This window comes from Malassezia japonica, chromosome 2, assembly GCF_029542785.1.
Source record: "Malassezia japonica chromosome 2, complete sequence".
Lineage (NCBI taxonomy): Eukaryota > Fungi > Basidiomycota > Malasseziomycetes > Malasseziales > Malasseziaceae > Malassezia > Malassezia japonica.
The window spans coordinates 792,751-812,092 of NC_083371.1; the positions used below are offsets into that span (position 1 = coordinate 792,751).

The 19,342-nt window shown below is 63.1% G+C and overlaps 12 protein-coding genes across 12 annotated transcripts; 7 read left to right on the forward strand and 5 right to left on the reverse strand.

Annotated features, from left to right (window-relative positions):
* Positions 1 to 2: 2 nt before the first annotated feature.
* On the reverse strand, positions 3 to 783 carry MJAP1_001543 (uncharacterized protein; the record flags this gene model as incomplete). The annotated part of the gene is made up of 3 exons (XM_060265498.1): positions 3 to 81; positions 123 to 751; positions 775 to 783. 3 exons carry the CDS (start codon positions 781 to 783, stop codon positions 3 to 5), a joined length of 717 nt encoding a protein of 238 aa, XP_060121481.1.
* Positions 784 to 1,624: 841 nt separating this feature from the next.
* On the forward strand, positions 1,625 to 4,777 carry ENA2 (P-type Na(+) transporter; the record flags this gene model as incomplete). Its single annotated transcript, XM_060265499.1, has 1 exon — positions 1,625 to 4,777. One exon carries the CDS (start codon positions 1,625 to 1,627, stop codon positions 4,775 to 4,777), a length of 3,153 nt encoding a protein of 1,050 aa, XP_060121482.1.
* A 47-nt stretch (positions 4,778 to 4,824) lies between these two features.
* MJAP1_001545 (uncharacterized protein) lies at positions 4,825 to 5,923 on the reverse strand (the record flags this gene model as incomplete). Its single annotated transcript, XM_060265500.1, has 2 exons — positions 4,825 to 5,735; positions 5,758 to 5,923. 2 exons carry the CDS (start codon positions 5,921 to 5,923, stop codon positions 4,825 to 4,827), a joined length of 1,077 nt encoding a protein of 358 aa, XP_060121483.1.
* A 111-nt stretch (positions 5,924 to 6,034) lies between these two features.
* On the forward strand, positions 6,035 to 6,466 carry ibp1 (protein-tyrosine-phosphatase; the record flags this gene model as incomplete). Its single annotated transcript, XM_060265501.1, has 1 exon — positions 6,035 to 6,466. The coding sequence occupies one exon, from the start codon at positions 6,035 to 6,037 to the stop codon at positions 6,464 to 6,466; it is 432 nt and encodes a 143-aa protein (XP_060121484.1).
* A 149-nt stretch (positions 6,467 to 6,615) lies between these two features.
* Positions 6,616 to 8,608, forward strand: IZH3 (inc metabolism membrane protein; the record flags this gene model as incomplete). Its single annotated transcript, XM_060265502.1, has 2 exons — positions 6,616 to 6,858; positions 6,881 to 8,608. The coding sequence occupies 2 exons, from the start codon at positions 6,616 to 6,618 to the stop codon at positions 8,606 to 8,608; spliced, it is 1,971 nt and encodes a 656-aa protein (XP_060121485.1).
* Positions 8,609 to 8,676: 68 nt separating this feature from the next.
* On the reverse strand, positions 8,677 to 9,991 carry PTC2 (protein-serine/threonine phosphatase; the record flags this gene model as incomplete). Its single annotated transcript, XM_060265503.1, has 4 exons — positions 8,677 to 9,581; positions 9,605 to 9,712; positions 9,763 to 9,931; positions 9,956 to 9,991. The coding sequence occupies 4 exons, from the start codon at positions 9,989 to 9,991 to the stop codon at positions 8,677 to 8,679; spliced, it is 1,218 nt and encodes a 405-aa protein (XP_060121486.1).
* A 198-nt stretch (positions 9,992 to 10,189) lies between these two features.
* On the forward strand, positions 10,190 to 11,259 carry TIF34 (translation initiation factor eIF3 subunit; the record flags this gene model as incomplete). Its single annotated transcript, XM_060265504.1, has 2 exons — positions 10,190 to 10,192; positions 10,216 to 11,259. 2 exons carry the CDS (start codon positions 10,190 to 10,192, stop codon positions 11,257 to 11,259), a joined length of 1,047 nt encoding a protein of 348 aa, XP_060121487.1.
* Positions 11,260 to 11,309: 50 nt separating this feature from the next.
* Positions 11,310 to 12,611, forward strand: MJAP1_001550 (uncharacterized protein; the record flags this gene model as incomplete). Its single annotated transcript, XM_060265505.1, has 4 exons — positions 11,310 to 11,340; positions 11,363 to 11,530; positions 11,553 to 11,730; positions 11,753 to 12,611. The coding sequence occupies 4 exons, from the start codon at positions 11,310 to 11,312 to the stop codon at positions 12,609 to 12,611; spliced, it is 1,236 nt and encodes a 411-aa protein (XP_060121488.1).
* A 12-nt stretch (positions 12,612 to 12,623) lies between these two features.
* On the reverse strand, positions 12,624 to 14,437 carry MJAP1_001551 (polynucleotide adenylyltransferase; the record flags this gene model as incomplete). Its single annotated transcript, XM_060265506.1, has 3 exons — positions 12,624 to 14,034; positions 14,057 to 14,227; positions 14,250 to 14,437. 3 exons carry the CDS (start codon positions 14,435 to 14,437, stop codon positions 12,624 to 12,626), a joined length of 1,770 nt encoding a protein of 589 aa, XP_060121489.1.
* A 54-nt stretch (positions 14,438 to 14,491) lies between these two features.
* PRP5 (RNA helicase) lies at positions 14,492 to 17,128 on the forward strand (the record flags this gene model as incomplete). The annotated part of the gene is made up of 1 exon (XM_060265507.1): positions 14,492 to 17,128. The coding sequence occupies one exon, from the start codon at positions 14,492 to 14,494 to the stop codon at positions 17,126 to 17,128; it is 2,637 nt and encodes an 878-aa protein (XP_060121490.1).
* A 3-nt stretch (positions 17,129 to 17,131) lies between these two features.
* MJAP1_001553 (uncharacterized protein) lies at positions 17,132 to 18,322 on the reverse strand (the record flags this gene model as incomplete). The annotated part of the gene is made up of 1 exon (XM_060265508.1): positions 17,132 to 18,322. One exon carries the CDS (start codon positions 18,320 to 18,322, stop codon positions 17,132 to 17,134), a length of 1,191 nt encoding a protein of 396 aa, XP_060121491.1.
* A 26-nt stretch (positions 18,323 to 18,348) lies between these two features.
* On the forward strand, positions 18,349 to 19,326 carry KTI12 (kti12, chromatin associated; the record flags this gene model as incomplete). Its single annotated transcript, XM_060265509.1, has 4 exons — positions 18,349 to 18,511; positions 18,534 to 18,700; positions 18,723 to 18,811; positions 18,834 to 19,326. The coding sequence occupies 4 exons, from the start codon at positions 18,349 to 18,351 to the stop codon at positions 19,324 to 19,326; spliced, it is 912 nt and encodes a 303-aa protein (XP_060121492.1).
* Positions 19,327 to 19,342: the final 16 nt, after the last annotated feature.

The following is a 19,342-nucleotide window of genomic DNA, read 5'->3' on the forward strand; positions in this document are numbered from 1 at the left end:
GATCACAGTACAACACACGCGAACACAGCCGCGGCCGTCATGGCAGCCATGAGCGGCATCGGCGTCGTGAGCGCGAAAGCGCTGCTTGGGCGGACGAGACTGTGTGAGCATAGGTGACGTACTGTCCGTTTCCGTGGTTGCGCAGGATCGTGTGCACGTACAGCACCGCGACACGGCCGTCGATCGCCGTACCGTTGGGCGGCGCCACCTCGGGATGGTTGATCCCGTCGGAAGTCGCATTGAGCAGGCGGCCTGCTTCGACCCACTGGACGGTGGCGCTGTACTTGTTGCCCTCCCACTCAATCCCTTCTTTTCTCGTAGCAATGTCCACGATGTTGTCACGGCCATTGTTGTATCCGTTCGGGGAGATTGTGTGCGCCTTGTCGAGGCCTTCCTCGTACGAGCTCGCAAGAAAGACGGCAGTGCCGGCCCGGCCGGTATTCTGGATGAACCAGCGGAAATGGTTTCCGCCCTCGATCGTCTCACGACATGTGCCGACCGACGGCAGCCCATAGTTCCAGCGCAGCACACCGTTGTTGCCCGACATGGATCCTTGCTGGACGTGTGGGTTCTCGGCGCCGAGGTTGGCGTACATGAAGCCCTCATCGTCGCCCTGGCCGAGGCACGACACACCAAAGCCAAGTGCCGTCGCCCACACCAGGAAGCCTTCAGGCTCGAGCACGTCGGGCGACGACATACTCGACAAGATCACATTCATCGGCTCGCCAAACGGATCCTTGACATTGAAGCGCTGGGTGAGTAGTGGATACATACGGCAAGCATCTCGCCGTGCGAGTCCAGCGGGTCCACAAAGCCCTTGGGAAGCGGCGGCAGTGTCGCTGTCGCCGTCGTATTCGTGCTATTTCCACTCGCGGTGGCCGTAACGTTTCCCGAGGCGGTGGCATTGCCGGCACTGGTCGCGTTCGCCGAACCCGCGCTCGAGCTGGATCCCGACGAGCTTCCAGAGGATGCGGACGAACTCGGACTTTGCGCAATTACGCCCTGGCAAACAGCCAGGAGAAGCAGGCCCAAGATGCGCCTTACTCGCATCGCGTAAAAGCTCAGTGGGTGTGCCTGGCGCAGTGTCACGCGCGATAGGGTGCCGCGTGGGTTTGCCAAGCAACGTGGCGGTGTAGGTGCGTCGCTCTCCAGATTGAGTGCAGCCAATCGGAATTTTTTTTTGTACGCATAAAGAACCCTCTCGCTGCAGCTGCATGCATTTCGAAAAAATTTGGGCACCTAGCGGGGATCTTCATAGTGATTTCGTTCGTGTGTGCTATCAGAGTGCTCGTGCGCAGGCTTGGCATTATCGCTTGGCGCGAAATGCATGCAGCATCCCGAAACTTGCATCACACCATCTCAGCTCGGACGGCCCTGTAAATTATAAAATGTGAGCAAAATTCCGCTAGGGTCCTCCCTAGTGCTACGCCCCCCCCGTTGCGAAGCGCAAGAGTATATGAGTGGCAAACAAGTAAACCCAAACACCAACGAACAAACTACGAACGTGAACACTGCTTCATCTTCCAACGATGCTGCCCCTTCTGCTTCGTCAGCGGCTAACGCCAAGAATGTAAGCCGCGAAGAGGCGCTGGAACACCCTCACCGCTACCATGCGAACGCCGTGATGCGCGCGCTCGAGACGGACCAGCTCAAGGGTCTCTCGAACGACGAGGCGAAGAGCCGCGTGCAGACCTATGGTCAAAACCAGCTTGATAAGGGCGATAGCGTCAGCATCACCAAGATCTTGCTGAATCAGATCGCCAACTCCATGACGTTGGTCCTGATCATTGCAATGATTGTCGCTTTCGCTATCCAGTCGTGGATCGAGGGTGGCGTTATTGCCGGTGTTGTTGGCATTAACGTCTTTGTCGGCTTCTTCCAAGAGTTCTCGGCAGAGAAGACGATGAACTCGCTTCGTTCGCTCGCGTCGCCTACCGCGCGCGTGATTCGCTCGGGCCAGTCAGTGACGATTGCCGCCCCGGAAGTTGTTCCGGGCGATATTCTCGAGCTCACGACCGGTGATACGGTTCCTGCCGACTGCCGCATTCTGGACATGATGAACTTTGAGACGGACGAGGCCCTGCTCACCGGTGAGTCGCTCCCAGTGGCGAAAGACCACTCGGAAATTTTCCCCCCGAGCGCGGAGGGCGACGAGGTGGGCGTTGGCGACCGCCTGAACATGGCGTACACCTCTTCGACTGTCTCCAAGGGCCGCGCGACGCTCGTTGTGACCGGCACGGGTATGAACACAGAGATTGGTCGGATTGCCAACGCGCTGCAGGGCGCCTCGAAGGGCAACAAGATTCGCGAGGTCAAGCGCAACGCATACGGCAAGGCCCGGCCCCACCACTACGTCCAGGCCGGTGCCCTGACTGTCTGGGACCAGGTCCTGGCATTTTTGGGCCTGACCAAGGGTACCCCGCTCCAAATTCTCCTCGCCAAGCTCGCCGTGCTCCTTTTTATTATTGCTGTGATCTTTGCGATTATTGTATTTGCTTCTAACAACTGGTCGGACACCGAGGTGATTATCTACGCTGTTGCCACCGGTGTCTCGATGATTCCCGCCTCGCTTACGGCTGTCCTAACCATTACCATGTCGATGGGCAGCCGCGCGATGGTCAAACGTAATGTGATTGTGCGCAAGCTCGAGTCGCTCGAGGCGCTTGGCTCGATCACGGATATTTGCTCAGACAAGACGGGTACCCTCACCCAAGGCAAGATGGTTGTCAAAAAGGCCTGGCTTCCTTCGATTGGCCAATTGGCCGTGTCGGAGAGCAGCGAGCCGTTCAATCCCAAGAACGCCGATGTGACGCACATGGGCGGCAACCCTGCCGAGGATGAAGAAGGACTTCACCAAGATATCCAAGGCGATGTTGTCGCAAGCGAAGGCGCTGCCAAGGACCTCGACCAAGACAAATACAAGCCGCTGGTCCAGTATATTACGGTTGCGTCGATCTGCAATCTGGCCAAGGTGTTTTACGACTCGGAAAACAACCAGTGGGAAGCGCACGGTGACCCCACCGAGTGTGCACTGCAGACGTTTGCGTGCCGCTTTGACATGGGCTCTGACAAGCTCAAGGTTCCCCACGAGGACGATAACGAGAAGGGGCACAGCAGCGCCGAGTGGAAGCTGGTCTCCGAATACCCCTTTGACAGCAGCGTCAAGCGCATGGCTGTTACCTACACCAACTCTAACACCGGCCAGAACCGTGCGCTGATGAAGGGTGCTGTGGAGATGGTCATGCAGGCCTGCACGGACGTGCAACTCGAGTCGAGCAAGGAGCCGCTCGAGGAGGACATGAAGGAAAACATTCTGAGCCAGATGGAGGCGCTCGCCAAGCAGGGTCTGCGTGTCCTGGCGCTCGCGAGCCGTGAGCTGTCTGACTCGGAGGCGAGCAAGGGCTCGGAGCTCAGCCGCGAGGCGGTCGAGTCCAAGATGACCTTTATCGGTCTCGCCGGTATTTACGACCCTCCCCGTCAGGAGAGCAAAGGTGCCGTGGAGACCTGCCACCGCGCTGGTATTGAAGTACACATGCTTACGGGTGACCATCCCGGCACGGCGCGTGCCATTGCTGAGCAGGTCGGTATTCTGTCGCCGGCTGGCCGCCTGGCGCGTCACCATTCGCAGGATGTTATGGATGCGCTCGTGATGACTGCTACACAGTTTGACCGTCTTACGGACGAGCAGATCGACCGTCTTCCTGTCCTGCCCCTGGTTATTGCCCGTTGCGCGCCCCAGACCAAGGTCCGCATGATTGAGGCACTGCACCGCCGTCGCCGCTACTGTGCGATGACTGGTGACGGTGTAAACGATTCGCCCTCGCTCAAGCTTTCGGATGTGGGTATTGCGATGGGTCAGGCTGGCTCGGATGTGGCCAAGGATGCGTCTGACATTGTGCTGACGGACGACAACTTTGCCTCGATCGGCAACGCGATTGAAGAGGGCCGCCGCATGTACAACAACATCCAAAAGTTTGTGCTGCATCTGCTCTCGCAGAACGTCGCCCAGGCCTGTGTGCTGCTGATTGGTCTTGCCTTTAAGGATCACACTACGCTCTCCGTCTTCCCGCTGAGCCCTGTCGAGATTCTTTACATTATCATGGTTACGAGCGGTTTCCCTGCGATGGGTCTCGGTATGGAGCAGCCTGCGCCGGATATCATGGAGCAGAAGCCCAACACATCGCGCTTTGGTATCTTTACGGTGGAGATGCTTACGGACCTGCTCGCGTACGGCCTGTGGATGGCTTCGCTCTGTCTTGCCACGTTCTCGCTGATTGTCTACCGCTGGGGCGGTGGCGACCTGGGTTCGGACTGCAACAACTCGTACAACGACTCGTGTGACGTTGTTTTCCGTGCGCGCGGCGCGACGTTTACCGTGCTCACCTGGTTCTCGCTTTTCCTTGCGTGGGAGGTGGTCAACATGCGCCGCTCCTTCTTCCGCATGCACGACGACTCGTCAATCTTTGTTCAATGGTTCAAGGACACCTGGAGGAACAAGTTCCTCTTTGCCTGCGTTGTGCTCGGCTTTTTGAGTGTCTTCCCGATCGTCTACATTCCGGGCCTGAACCATGTGGTGTTCCTGCACAAGCAGCCGCAAGGTTGGGAGTGGGGCATCATCTTTGTCTGCACCTTCCTCTTCTTTTGCGGTGTGGAGCTCTGGAAGTTTTTGAAGCGCATCTACTTCCGCCGCAAGGCCAAGAAGGAAGAGAAAGAGGGTCTTCACCTTCACGATGTGCCTACGATGGAAACGCAAAAGGAGAAGGATGAGGAGGCGTAATTTTGTTTGTAGAGTATACCTGGATTCAATGAGACAATTATAATACATCATTGCACTACGAAGCGGCGCGGGCGCTTGGCGACGCTGCCTTCGTCAGCACCGCCGCGCAGCCGCGCCGTGTACAGGTTCGCGCTCGGCAGGCGACTATCGTTGGCGCCCAGCGAGGCGTACCAGCTCGACTTGTAGTTTACCGCACGCAGCAGGGGTTTCTTGGTATCCAGGGCCACAGGGGGCAGCGGCGCGTGCACCTGCGCCGCATTTTCAGTCAGGGTGGTATCGGGGGCGGGTTCAGGCTGCGACGGCGCCGCGGCTGGCTCCGCGGCCGGGGACGGCCCGGCCGGTGCCGCAGGCTCCGTGGCGGCGGGCTCGGACGACTTCGCGGGCTCCGAGGGCACGGGCGGCGCAGGAGCGGACGTCTGTGTCGTCTCGATCTCTTCGATCTTGGCGTCCTCACCCTCTTTGAGCTGCAGCTCGGGCAGGGCGGCCTTATCCGTCTCGCGGATCAGTCGCCGGAGCGACGTCTCGACGAGGCGTGCGTTATCGAGCTTGCGGTTCACCAGCTGCATCATCGGCAGCTCCGACAGCATCTGCGTCGCATACACTGGCGTAAACATCCAGCAGTGGCGCGGGGGCTGCGGCGGCAAATGATCGGGCACGACATCGTTCATGAGTTTTTTCCACACGGATTTTTCGTCCTTTTCTTCGTCCTCGTCCTCGTCGTCGGACGGGAGAAACTCAGCCATGGGGTCCGCCCACTCCTCCGTCTCGCGGCGCGCCTGCGGGAGGCGGAGGCGGGTACGCTCGGCGCTGTGCTCGCCGGCTTCGCGGGCGTACGACATAAGCGACGGCCCGTCGATGCCGAGGTACTCGTAGGTATACAGCACATCATGCACCGTCGGCGACTGCCTATTCGACTGCGCAGCAAGCTGTGAGGCGCTCCGCGTGAGGGTCATCAAGACTGGGTAAGATACGGCACATACAGTCGTCGACCAATTCGGTCATGCGGCGGATCGCGCTCGATTGCGCGCCTTCGTACCCACACTGCTGCGCAATACGCACCAGCAGCTCGTGGATCACATACTCTGCGTCGGGCATGCCGAGATCCGGCTTTGCGCGGCCGGGCGGCCGGTACGTCGTCACGCCCATCGTCACGGAGGCGTGGAGGAACTCTCGGCCGAAGTGACCTCCATGCTCGGCTCGGCTCGTGCGGCGCCTCGGCGTGGCTTGTCCCAGTACTTTGTGCGCAACGCTTCCAGGATGTCCTTCACACCGCCCTACAAGTACGTAGACGCGGATGCGCTCGCACAAGAACTGCGTTCGCGTGCTGCCCAGCCGAAAAAGCTGGCGGTCGTCGACGTGCGCGACGACGACTACGAAGGTGGCCACATTGTCGGTGCGATCCATGCGCCGTCGTCGACGTTCCTGGACCGTGTCGACTCGCTCGTGAAGGATATGGCGGACTATGAACAGGTCGTCTTTCACTGCTCTTTGTCACAGCAGCGGGGACCCAAGTCTGCGCGCATCTTCCGCGAGACGCGCGACGCACAGACGGCGGCCGGCAAGCTCTCGGGGGCCACGGAGCAGCAGGTGCTCGTGCTCCGCGACGGCTTTGCGAACTTTGGCCCCAAGTTCAAGGACGACAAGGATCTCGTGCAAGACTGGGACGAAGAGTCGTGGAAGTGGCGTTAATAGCACTATGTAAGATACGTTGGGTCACGGCGGTTGGCTCCGGCTTCTACGGTGGCGCATGACACCCTGCCGTGCGCCAAGGCGGCTTTGAAGTGGAGGTAGAGTCGGCGACCCGAATTTTGCGCAGCTTCTCTCGCGCTCCACGCACGATGGCGACCGCGGCTGAGCACGGCATGAGCGAGCGTACGGGCTCGAACATTCAGGTACAGAGAGAAAAGGCGGATGTGGCGTCTGACCTCCCGCCACAGTGCCGCACACCCGTGACGGCGGCGGCGCTTGCGGCGCTCCCCGACAATTTGGAAGGCGGCCCTGCTCTCCGGGGCAATCTCTCCCGCAGGGCGAGTGTATCAGAAGCAAGCGATACTGGAAGCACACGCTCTGTTGTCGATGCGGTACGTGTTGATACTTATGCAGCTTGATCTCTCGCTCTCCCTACCCTACTGGCTGGCGTACGTGCGTGCCGAGGCGACACGCTACGCCGAGGATCTGGACCGCCGTATGCATACGCTGTTGGACGAGCAAAGCACCGACGGACGTGCATTGCGTGCGCCGCTGGCCATGGTCGCGCACCAGCTCGATGCCGCCTACCATGCGGTGGGGCACATGTCGCAGCGCCTGCCGACGTCCACTGCTCTGTTCGAGAGCATCCCCTCGCGCAACGACCTGCACGGAAAGATGAGAACGCTGATCCACGACTGGGAGCACCGTGCACGCACCTTTCATCCTACGCTCTTCACGCCATCCGTGCCACTGTCGCTGCGGTCGGTGGAGCTGGAAGGCGTCGCCGATGGCAAGGTGGCACTCGTCGACGAGCTGCCTGCGTGGACGTATGCATCTCCCCTGGACATGATCCAAGGCGAATGGACATCCGGTGTCTATGTTCCGAGCACGTCCGAAGTCTCGGAGGAGGTGCACCGCCGTCTGAACCACTTTTTTGAGCAAATGTACAATATTCCGATGCACCTGAGCGCTGGTGCGCTACCTGCGCGCATCGTCGCGTTGGAGCAGCCCGCGTCCGACCTGCTGCACCGCTTCGAAGAGACGCTCGATTCGGTGAGCAAGCGCGGGCGTGCCGGTGCCACCGAGTTCGTGCACCGTGCGAGCCGTGCGGTGCACGACATGGAGGACGCCGTGTACCAGGCGGCGTGTGAACTCGCGCGCGAAGGGCGAGTTTTGATTTCGTACGATAACCTCCCCATGCTGTGGCGCAACAACGACTGCATCCACACAGGCTATCGGTTCATCCCCGTGCGGAACTGGACGACGCTACTGCGCAGCATCTTTCAAATCCACAACGAGACGGGCAACATCCACACACACCTTGGCGGCCTGGTGCTCGTTGCTGGCCTGTACTACTTTGCCGGTGCGCTGGACTCCCTCACGACGCCGATGGACCGCTGGATCCAGACGCTCTATCTGATTGCGGCGGCCAAGTGTCTTGCGTGCTCCGTGTCGTGGCATGTGATGGCCGGGTGTGCGGACCTGCAGTGGTTCCAGTGCTTTGCGTGTATTGACTACACCGGCATTTCCTGGCTGGTCGCTGCGTCGCTGCTTACGCTGGTGTACAATGGCTTTTACTGCCAGCCCCACTTGATTGCCTTGTACTCGGTCGGTGTCTTTGCGCTCGGCGCGACGATGGGCATCCTTCCCTGGGCGCCGTGGTTTGACGATCCCAAGAACCGCTCGCTGCGTATTTCCCTCTTCATTTTCATGGCGCTGGTCGGTCTCGTGCCCTTCTCTCACGGCGCGTACCTGCACGGCTTTTGGCGGATGTATGCCTTTTACGCGCCGGTGCTCCCCAGTCTGGCGTCGTACGTGGCGGGTGTTGCGGTGTATGCGATGCGCTTTCCCGAGAAGTACTGGCCCGGGCGCTTTGACCTCGTGGGCCACTCACACCAGATGTGGCACATTGCGATTGTGGTGGCGATTGCGCTGCACTTCCGCGCCATCCTCCTCTTTCACGAGAACCGCTTCGCGTACAGCCACGTGAGTGGATCGTGTCCCTCGATGCAGTGGCCGTCGCTCAACGTGGCGGCCGCCTGGCCCTGGCTATCGCTGCAGGCATCGAGTACCTGGCCGTGGCTCGTAGAGAATCTCGGCGCGGTGCGCGGCGCACTGTCGCAGCATCTGCCCGACTTGTAGATAAGGTAACCATGTACGATCAATGGCAGCCACAGGCGCTGTACCAAGCATGGCTACGGTATCTGCGACTACGCTTGCTCGTTCTTTGACGATGCCTTCTCCGACTCGTCGTTCGACGAGACGATCGCCGCGGCCGCGTCCTCGCTGGCCTGATCCACTTCTTCTTCGCTCGCGCCCTGACCCGAGAGCACGCGCGGGATGGCCGAGAGCAGGCCACCCGAGCCCAAGCCGTTGAGGGAGAGGGCCACGTTGCGTTGCGCAGCGTTGCTACCGCCAAACAGCGACTGCTGCTGTGCGTCCTGTTGGAGGTGCGTGCGGAAGACCGGGGGGACGTTCTCTGGTGTGTCGTAGCCAACCTTGTTCTCCACGCGCTGCTTCACCCACTGGTACCACTCCTGCTTGGTGCGGTCGCCGAGCATGGCCACAATGAGGAGGGTCATATTATCGCAGCCAATGCCACCGACTTCTGCGTCGGGAGCGAGGCACCGGTCAATGATGTCTTCGCAGATGGTGGTGAGCTCCTTCTCCTGCGCAATCCCTCTCCGGACGAGATCGACCACCTGTTGGTTCGACAAGCAGTCCCAAATACCGTCGCATGCGAGTACCAAAAACTCCTCCTCGCCGGTGTAGTCGTGCGAAATCACCTGGGGGTCGGCCGTGACAATTTGCTGCTCGGCGGGCAGCGAGGCGTTCTGCTTGAACTCAAAGTCGCCCAGCGCGCGGCTCAGCGCCAGGTTGCCGTTCACACGGTCGAACTCGACAAAGCCGCCCGCGTTGAGGATGCGCGAGTGCTCCTCGGGGTTGCTCGGCTTATGGTCATAGCTCATCGGCTTGGCCTCACCAGAGAGGCCGAGCACGCAACGCGAATCGCCCGAGTTGGCGCAGTAGATACGGCGGCCATTCGTCTCCGACTCGGGCACGAGCAGCGCAGCAACCGCGGTACAGCCCGATGTGTCGTTCGCGTACACGGGGTCTGCTGTGAGATAAGCAACGTACCGATACGAAGATCCTCGTCAGTCTTGAGGAAGGCACGGCGCAGCGCCGACTCCCACTTGTGCTCCTTGAACTCGGGCAGTTCCACGAGACGGCCATGCACCGTGCGGCCTGCGTACCGTGCAACGTTTGCGCCTGAATGAGAAAAAATAGAAACGTACCGCCGTGGCCGTCGTACACAGCAAAAAAGCTCACGCGCTCCTTCGACGGCACATTCACGTCCTCCGGGAGGTTCAGCACAGCAGCGTGCGCGTCCTCCATCGAGATACGCCAGCCCTGCATGTCGGACACGCAGTACAGGTGACGGTCATCCTCACCACGCGACGTGCGCTGTCTTAGAAATGATCCACGTACCTTGTCCACAATGGGCTCCGAAAGAATTTGTCCCATTTTTAAATCGTGTTGGTACTTCCCCCAGACTCAATCACCGGAGCGAAGAACGAGGGCCCGCGACAACGATCGCTCGGTCGCGCTGCGCTGTTTGGCACGTTGCTGCGCGCGCCGGGCGGCTGACCTCGGCCGAGGATTCACGTGACGGCCTCTTTTAGTTTTGCATCGCCAGCGCCGCCTCCGCTTGTGGACGAGAAGATGGTGCGTATGCGCACGGCTCACAGCAGCGTCCTATTGTGCTTTCGGGGCACACCCGTTCTTTGAACCAGATCAAGTTCAATCGCGAGGGCGATTTGCTGTTCTCGGTTTCCAAGGATAACCTAGTCAACGCGTGGTTCTCGCACAATGGCGAGCGCCTCGGCACCTACAACGGCCACAACGGTACCGTGTGGTCGGTGGACGTGGACAACACCTCGACGCTGCTCGTGACTGGCTCGGCTGACAACCAGATGCGTCTGTGGGAGGTCAAGACGGGCCAGTGCCTCTATACGTGGGAGTTCCCTACCGCGGTCAAGTGCGTGCAGTTCAACCGCGACGGCACCGAGATTCTGATGATCACGGAAGAGCGTATGGGCTACCGCGGCGCGCTGCGCGTGTTCAAGGTGAACCGCGACCCGGCGTCCTGGACGAAGCAGGCGGACGAGCCGACGCGCACCGTCACCTTCTCGGGCTCCAAGGCGACCGTCGCCTCGTTTGACGCCCTCGACCACCACATCATCACTGGTCACGAAAACGGAAAGGTGGCGCTCTACGGCCACGACTCCGAGTACCCGGAATCGGGCATCGACGCGGAGCTCGAGCTGCACCACGTCGACGCGCACACCGACACCATCACCGATTTGCAGCTGGGCTGGGACAAGACCTACTTGGTCACCTCGTCCAAGGACAAGTCGTCGAAGCTCCTCGACGCGCTCAAGCTCGACATCATCAAGACATACGCGACCGACACGCCGCTCAACTCGGCCATCGCGCACCCCACGCGCCCGTACGTGATTGTCGGCGGTGGTCAGGAGGCGATGAGCGTCACGACCACCAGCTCGCGCCAGGGCAAGTTCGAGTCGCGCTTCTGGCACAAGGTGTTTGAGGAGGAGTGCGCACGCCTCCCGGGCCACTTTGGTCCCATCAACACCCTCGCCATCCACCCGACGGGCAAGGCGTACGCGAGCGGCGGAGAGGACGGCTACGTCCGTGTCAACTGGTTTGACCCTACCTTCTTCACCGCAAAGCCGTACGGCAACGAATTTGAAATCCCGGAGGAGGACGAGTAGAGAGATAGCACGATACCACCGACGCCTTTCATCACGTGCCAACGAACACGATGAGCACGGAGCAGCGCGAGGGCGTCCAAGGTAGGTGCCGCGCCTGACGCAGTCGAGGTACGCCAGCGCTCCGACTCGCTCCTGGAGCGCGAGGAGGTCGAGCGCCGCATCGAGGCGGCGCTCGCCGCGTGGGAGGGGTGCACGACCGAGCGCGTCGTGCCGCGCGACGCGTACGCGTCGCTCGCCGACGACGTCGAGCGCGTGTACATCGCCGAGAGCGGTACGTCGCACGACTCACACAGACTCGGGCGCACCGCGCGTGCAGCACGCCAAGCTCATCGTGCACGTGTACCGCCCGTGCCCGGTGGACAATGTCGACGAGTTTGGCGTGGGCGACGCCGAGAGCCAGGGCATGGACAATAGCGTGGCCGCGACGCTCGCCGAGCTGCCGAACCGCGGCCTGGACGGGGTGTGGGAAACGTACGTCACTTTGCTAACGCAGCCTCGTGTATACCGACGACGTCAAGGCACGTCTCTTGCATTATATCTATACCACGATGCGCTTCGCTGCACGCGGCATCGACCAAAACGTCATTACGTGCAACCGCGTGGTCCTCCTGCACGGGCCGCCGGGCACCGGCAAGACGAGCCTGTGCCGCGCTCTCGCGCAAAAGCTCGCGATCCGCCTCGGCGCGCAGTACACACACGGCAAGCTCGTCGAAATCAACTCGCACTCGCTCTTTTCCAAGTGGTTCTCCGAGTCGGGCAAGCTCGTGCACCGCCTCTTTGAGCTCATTGCCGAGCTTCTCGAGGACGAATCGGGTTTTGTCGTCGTGCTCATTGACGAAATCGAGAGCCTGTCCAAGGCACGCTCATCAGCCGCTGCGGGCGTCGAGCCGTCTGACTCGATCCGCGTCGTGAATGCGCTCCTGACCGAGCTCGACAAGCTCAAGCAGCGCCAGAACGTGCTTGTAATGACGACGTCGAACCTTTCCGAGTCGATCGACCCTGCGTTCCTCGACCGCGCAGACATCCGGCAGTACATCGGCCTGCCGGGCACCGAGGCGGTATACAAAATCCTGCAGTCGTGCCTCGCCGAGCTCGTGCGCGTCGGGCTCGCCAGCCACGAGGAGCTCGCAGCGTACAGCGACGCGGCCGCGGCGGGCGGCGCGTCGGCGGCGCTCCTCGCATTGGCCGAGTCGTGCCGCGGCGCGTCGGGGCGCTCGCTGCGCCGCATGCCGGTCCTCGCACACGCACGCCATCTGCACGCACGCGCACACCCCTCGTGCCACGACTGGGTCGTCGCGATGCAGGCGGCATGGACAGAAATGCAGCGCGATGCCGCGCGCACGTCTTCGTAATAGGTAGGGTATCTACGAACTGTCGCGCACGGCGCCATGCTCCGCGCCGCTCTTGCCCTTCCAGTACGCGTGGCGGTCCGCCTTGCTGAGGCTCGATTTGGACCGCTTTGCACGCCCCGCGATCGCCAGGCCCTGGCCCGCCTCGGGCGCAGGCGCGGGCGCGGGCGCAGGCGCAGGCGGCGCGTCGCTGTCGCTCGACTCGGTGACGAACGGCGCGTCGTTCGTGAGCAAATCTGCGTCCGAGTCGCTCGGCTCGGCGGGCGGCGCGTACATGTCGCGCTGGCGCTTGCGTGTGCGGCTCGGCGCGGCGTACTTTGAGTCTTCTTCGCTCGCGCCCGAGCTCGGCTGGAGCTTGCGCACCTTGGCCTGGGGCGTGCTGATCTCGACCTCTGGCGCATCGTCCGGGCGTACGCCCGCGTCGCGTTCGGCGGCCGCACGCTTGGTCTTGGCACGTTTCTTGGGTGCCTCTTCCTCCGCGGCGCGCTTCTCGCCCTTGGCGAGAGGCGGGAACTCGGCGAGGCGGCCCTGGAGCGCGTGCGACTCGAACAGGTCCTTGATCTCGGTGCGCCGCTTGATCATTTCGCGCGACACGCCGAGCACCGAGCCGAGCAAGCTCTCGGGCTCTTTTGTCTGGCTGGTAATGTGCAGGCGCGAGTCGCCCTCGTCGCCAAAGTGGGTGTGCGTGCTCTGCTGCTGCGCGTCGTGCAGTGCGCGCTGGCGCGTACGAAAAGCGTGCAAGTCGTTGGCGCGCTCGCACAGCGCCGCGTGCAGGATATCGAATGCACCGCCGAGTGCGGACCGCACGCTGATCACGGCAAACGAGCCCTTGGCGATATCGTTCCCGACGTCGTGCGGGTCTTCGATGCAGAGCAAAAACGGCTTGCGTGCGTCGTACCACCCCCGCTTGCGCTTGTTAAAGTAACCCCCCAGACCCCGCACGGTAATCCCGCTCTCGTCGTACCCAAAGTTTTTGCCGTACAGCTCGAGGAGCTCCATGAGCAGCGTGCCGAGGTTGCGTTCCGCGGCGATCTCTTCCATTTGCAGCTTGGGATGCAGCTGCAGAAACGATAGGATCATGAGCGTGACGCTGTATGAGCCGAGGCCGCCGGTGAACACTTCCGAGAGCGCGCGCTGCTGCAAGAGCTGCTTGACGACCATCACGAGCGGCCGCAAGCCCGGCATCTTGGCGAGCCAGCGGTTGACGAGCCGCGCGGCCTGCAGTCCGTTGGCCTGGTTGATCGAGATATCGACGTGAAAGTGGCCATAGGTGCACACAAACTTGATGATCGGCACCTTGGCGCGTCCAATGACCTGGATGTCCTTTGCGAGGCCGTGCGCCCGGAGGCACCCCGCAATGCTGCGCAGCGTCGTCTCGCGGGGACGCAGGTCCATGGACTTGGACAGAACTACAAGGTCGATGTCGCTGCGTGAGCTAGAGTACGTACCCCTGCGGCAGGTACAGCTGTGTGTCCTGTGACCCAAACGAGCGTACTTCGGCGTCCGGCCACTCGGAGCACAGCGCGCGCTGCAGCAGCTCGATCACCATCACGCGGCACGCGTGCTCCTCTTGTGTAGGGCAGATCCACTGCGAGTAGGTCTTTACCTCTGCGTTCAACCTGCGTCAGCGGCGCGACGTACATTTCGGCCACGTTCCGGTACCGGTGCCACTCGACATCGGTCGCCCACGGCGTGCTGCGCGCGGTGGCGTGCTCGCGCACCGCATCGTCGACAGTCGTCGCCTGCTTCTCCTCGGGCACATCACTCTCGCTCCCCTCCCCCAGGTCGAAGGCGATGTAGTCGTCCGCGCCGAATCCAGGCGCGCTCATGGCGAAAAGAAGCCCGATGGCCCGATGTATTTGTCGCTTTTCGTCCGTGTGGAAATGTCAGGCAACGTGGGGCAAGGCGCCCAGCGTTCGCTAACCGAAGCAGAGGAGAAGCAGCGTGCAAAGCGGCAGCGTCTAGAGGCGTGGCGCCGCGAGCAGGCTGCGAAAAAGCGCGCCGCCGAAGCGGGCGGGGGGAGCGCCCCGAAAAAAGCGCGGCCGGAGCCACCGACGCGCACGCTCGGGCTGCGTGCGCCGGCGGCGCAGGCCGCGCCGAAGCTGCCTGCGCGTGCCTTTTCCGCGCTGGACGAGGAGGAGGAGAACGTCAAGCCGAAGCGGCAGCTGCACCATGTGCTCGATGACGCGCCGGCCGCGGCCGAGGACGAGGGCGAAGAGGACCCCCTGGACGCGTACATGAGCTCGGTGCAGACCGAGGTGCAGCGCGTGGAGCACGACAAGCCGTCTACCGAGGTGCGTGAACTGGTGTCCGAGGACGAGGAGGAGCAGCCGGCGGCTGCGGCGGCGTCGCGCCCGACGGGCGACTCGCTCGACGCGATGAGCGCCGAGGACCTCTTGTCGTTCACGGCGAAGCGGTCGAAGCAGCACGTTATTCCCCAGGTCGACCATTCCAAGATGGACTACGAGCCGTTCCGCAAATCGTTCTACCACGAGCCCGAAGAGGTGGCGCGCCTGAGCGAGCCCGAGGCGGACCGGATGCGGATGGAGCTCGACGCGATCTCGGTGCGTGGCAAAGACTGCCCCAAGCCCATTACCAAGTGGTCGCACTGCGGACTGCCTGTGAGTTGTTTGGATGTGATTAAAGAGCTCAACTACGAGTCGCCGACGCCGATCCAGAGCCAGGCGATGCCGATTATCATGTCCGGACGCGACATGGTCGGCATTGCCAAGACGGGCTCGGGCAAGACGATTGCGTTCCTCTTGCCGCTCTTTCGGCACGTCAAGGACCAGCGCGGCGTCGAGTCGGGCGAGGGGCCGATTGCGCTCGTGCTCACGCCCACGCGCGAGCTCGCGATCCAAATCTACCGCGACGCGAAGCCGTTTTTTGCGGCGCTTGGCCTGCGCGGCGCGTGCGTGTATGGCGGCCCGCCGATTTCCGAGCACATTGCCGAGATGAAGCGCAGCCCCGAGGTGGTGATTGGCACGCCGGGGCGCATGATCGACCTGCTCAGCGCCAACAGCGGGCGCGTGACGAATGTGAGCCGCGTCACTTACCTTGTGCTCGACGAAGCGGACCGCATGCTGGACCTCGGCTTTGAGCCGCAGGTGATGAAGATTATTGACAATGTACGTCCCGACCGCCAGGCGGTGCTCTTTTCCGCAACGTTCCCAAAGCAGATCGAGAGCCTTGCGCGCAAGATGCTGCGCCACCTCCCCATCGAGGTCACGGTCGGGGGCAAGAGCATCGTTGCGCCCGAGATCACGCAGATCGTCGAGGTGCGCAACGAAGATACCAAGTTCCGCCGCCTCCTCGAGATCCTCGGGCAGATGTACAATAACGATGAAGACGCCCGCACGCTCATCTTTGTCGAGCGCCAGGACGCGGCGGACGAGCTGCTGCGCGACCTGCTCCGCAGAGGATACCCGACCATGTCGCTGCACGGCGGAAAAGACCAGGCGGATCGCGACACGACCATCTCCGACTTCAAGGCGGGCATTGTGCCGATCCTCACCGCGACGTCGGTCGCTGCGCGCGGCTTGGATGTAAAGCAGCTCAAGCTCGTGGTCAACTATGACGTGCCGAGCCATATGGAGGACTATGTACACCGCGCGGGGCGCACCGGCCGCGCCGGCAATACCGGAACGTGCATCACGTTTATCACCCCGGAGCAGGACCGCTTCGCGAAGGATATCCTCGCGGCACTCAAGGCGAGCAAGGCGCCGGTCCCGGACGAGCTCGAGGAGCTCGCCGTGCAGTTCAAGCAGAAGCGCGCACGCGGCGTCGCCAAGAGCCAGCCGTCGGGCTTTGGCGGCCGCGGCCTTGCGCGCCTCGACACGGAGCGCAAAGAGGTGCTGATGCTCGAACAGACCGCCTACAACGACGCGAGCGCCTCGCGCGAGATTGCCATGGCACGCGCGAGCGAGGCGGGCGGCCGCTCCGATATGAACATCGAGGTGCGCACCGGCGCCGTGCCGGAAGCCGTGCGCGAGAACCGCGTCCCGCACTCGTACGACTTCTCGGACGAGAGCCAGGCAAACCTCGCACGCCTCGCCGCCGCACGCGCGGGCGGCGCGAACACCGGCCGCTTGCGCGAGATGATCGCGCGCATCAACGCAGAGTCAAACGCGCGCCGCGAGGGCACACAGGCCGCGCTGAACGAGGCGCTCGAGCACGCGCGCCGCGCTCGCGACCCCGACGCGACGCACTTCCACGCGGTCGTCCCGATCAACGACTTCCCGCAGCGCGCGCGCTGGAGCGTGACCAACAAGGAGACGATGGCGATGCTCATCGAGTCGTCCGGCGCGTCCATCACCAGCAAGGGCGCCTTTTACGACCGCGGCCGCGAGCCCAAGCCCGGCGAGCCGCCGAAACTCTCGCTGCTCATCGAGAGCAACGACCAGTCGCGCATCGAGCAGGCCGTACGCGACATCAAGCGCCTCTTGCTCGAGGGCGCACAGGCTGCGCTCGAGAACAACGAGGCACGCCAGTTTACAAGCGGGCGCTACTCGGTAGTATAATAGCTATTCTGGCTTGGAGCGCGAGCGCAGCAGCGCTTTGGTATCGATCGGGATGATTTTCGGCGCGTACTTTTGCGTGGGCGCGGCCTTTTTGCGGGGCGCCTTGGGGCGCTCGGCGGGGGGGGGCTTGGGGCGGTAGCGCGACGTGTGCCCGGCGACGCGCCGCAGCTCGTCGACGACACGCAGCACGTCGCGGTCCGCCTCGCTCAGCGACAGCGCGGGGTCCGACTCGGCGTGCTGCAAAACACGCAGCCGCGCCTCGTTGCGCACGCGGTCGATGTGATCGCGCAGCAGCGCGTCCTCGCGCTTCGAGGGGTCGGGCGCCCCGCTCGGATCCGCCAGCACGCCGGCCTGCCGCGCCTCGCGCACCGTCTCGAGCACCGCATAAATGTCGCCGAGGCACAGCCACTGCGTGCGGATCACTTCGGCGTACAGCGACGAGGTGCACCCAAGCACGTACGCTGCCGTGCCGAGCGTGCGTGTCTTGGGCACCACCGCGAGCGCCGCATGTGGCGCATGCAGCCGGTCACGGAGCGTGAGCACGAGCATGTGCAGCGCGGGCGCAAAGAACGGCGTCGCGACGCCGTACGTCGCCGGCGTGCCCCGCGTGCCCCATACCTCGGCCTCGGCCCACTGCCACGCCGCGCCTGCGTCGCGCTGCGCCTGGAGCGCCTCCCAGATCGCGTCGACGCCACGCTCCATGACGTCCGGCGCAACGGCCGCAGCGGCGCCTTCTTGCGCCGCCTCGAAGCGCGTGCCGACGCCGCCGCCGCGTGCCGTTACCTTTCGGGGCGCGAGTGCGTTGCGCGTCGCAAACACCTCGAGACCGTCGTCGGGAGGCGGGCGCTCGTCCGGCGCCTGCCCCATTTCCTCTTCGAGTAGCTGAAAAATGCGCCGAAACTGCTGCGACTCGGCATGGGTGAGCGACGAAGTGTCGTATTCGTGGCGCGCGCTGCGGCGCATCGGGCGCTCGCGCGCATGCAGCACCGAGCGGGGCAGACGCGGCGCTTCCGCCGGCGTAATGTCGGGCGTCTCGCCGACGTCGGGGCTCGCAAAGAGCTCCTCCCATGGGCTCTGCGTAGGGGTATCTTGCTTCTTTGAGTAGGCACGCGCGAGTGTGCCTGGTGCGGCGCCGCGGCCCGGCACGCGCCGCACGCCTGCCGCACGAACCGCTTCCGAGCAGCGTCGCAGCATGAAAAAAGTGTGGAGGGAACCTCGACATGGCGCTGCTGATCGTCGCGGGCCTGCCATGCTCTGGGCGCTCGACGCGCGTCGCAGAGACGCAGGCGTACTTTGAGACGCACCTTGCCGAGGTGCCGAGCCTTGCGCGCGTCACTGTGGTGACGGACGAGGACGTGCACGTCGACAAGAGCGTGTACGAAGGTGCGTCCTTTGTCTTACCCAGCGCAAAAAACCGAGGGACGTGCGCGTGCGGCGTACCTGAGTGCGGTGCGGCGCGCGCTTTCGCCCAGCACGATCGTCATTGCGGACGGGGGCGCGGGTATGAATATTAAAGGGTACCGCTACGAGCTGTGGTGCGCGGCGCGCGAGCTCGGCATCCGGTGTGCAACGGTAGGTCGCCAGGCTGATGTAGATGCACGTCGCGTGCCCCCCCGACCTCGCCAGAGCGTGGAATGCGGCGCGGATTGAGCGTGGCGCGCCGGACGCATACACCGAGACATGGTACGCCGCGCCACTTACCCAGTTTCGACGAGCTCGTTGCGCGATTTGAGGAGCCGACACCTGCCTCGCGCTGGCACCGGCCGCTGTTTGTCGTGACGGCGACCGGTGCGCCCGACGCCGTAGATGCTGCGCCGATCCCCCTCGCGGACCTGTGGCACGCCGTGACCCAGAGCGAGGTCCAAGCGCCGAAAGCCGTCACGCTGCAGCGGCACACGACGGCGAACAACAGCATGGAGCTGCTCGATACCGTGACGCACAAAGTGCTTGGCGCGCTCCAGGAGCAGCGTGCGCAGGCTGCGCAAGGGCCCGTGACCCTCGCGGTCCCCGGCGTGGCGCCCGTCGCATTCTCCCTTCCCCCCGGGCGCGGCGTCCCTACGCCCGCGCGCCTGCAGACACTGCGCCGCCAGTTTGTGCGTGTCTACGCATCGAAAGCAGAGCTGCAAGGCCTTGCCATGACGGAGCACCACGTCGCGACGCTCTTTGCCGGCTGGCTGCAAGAGTCGCTTGCTTTATAGAAAACTTATACCACTA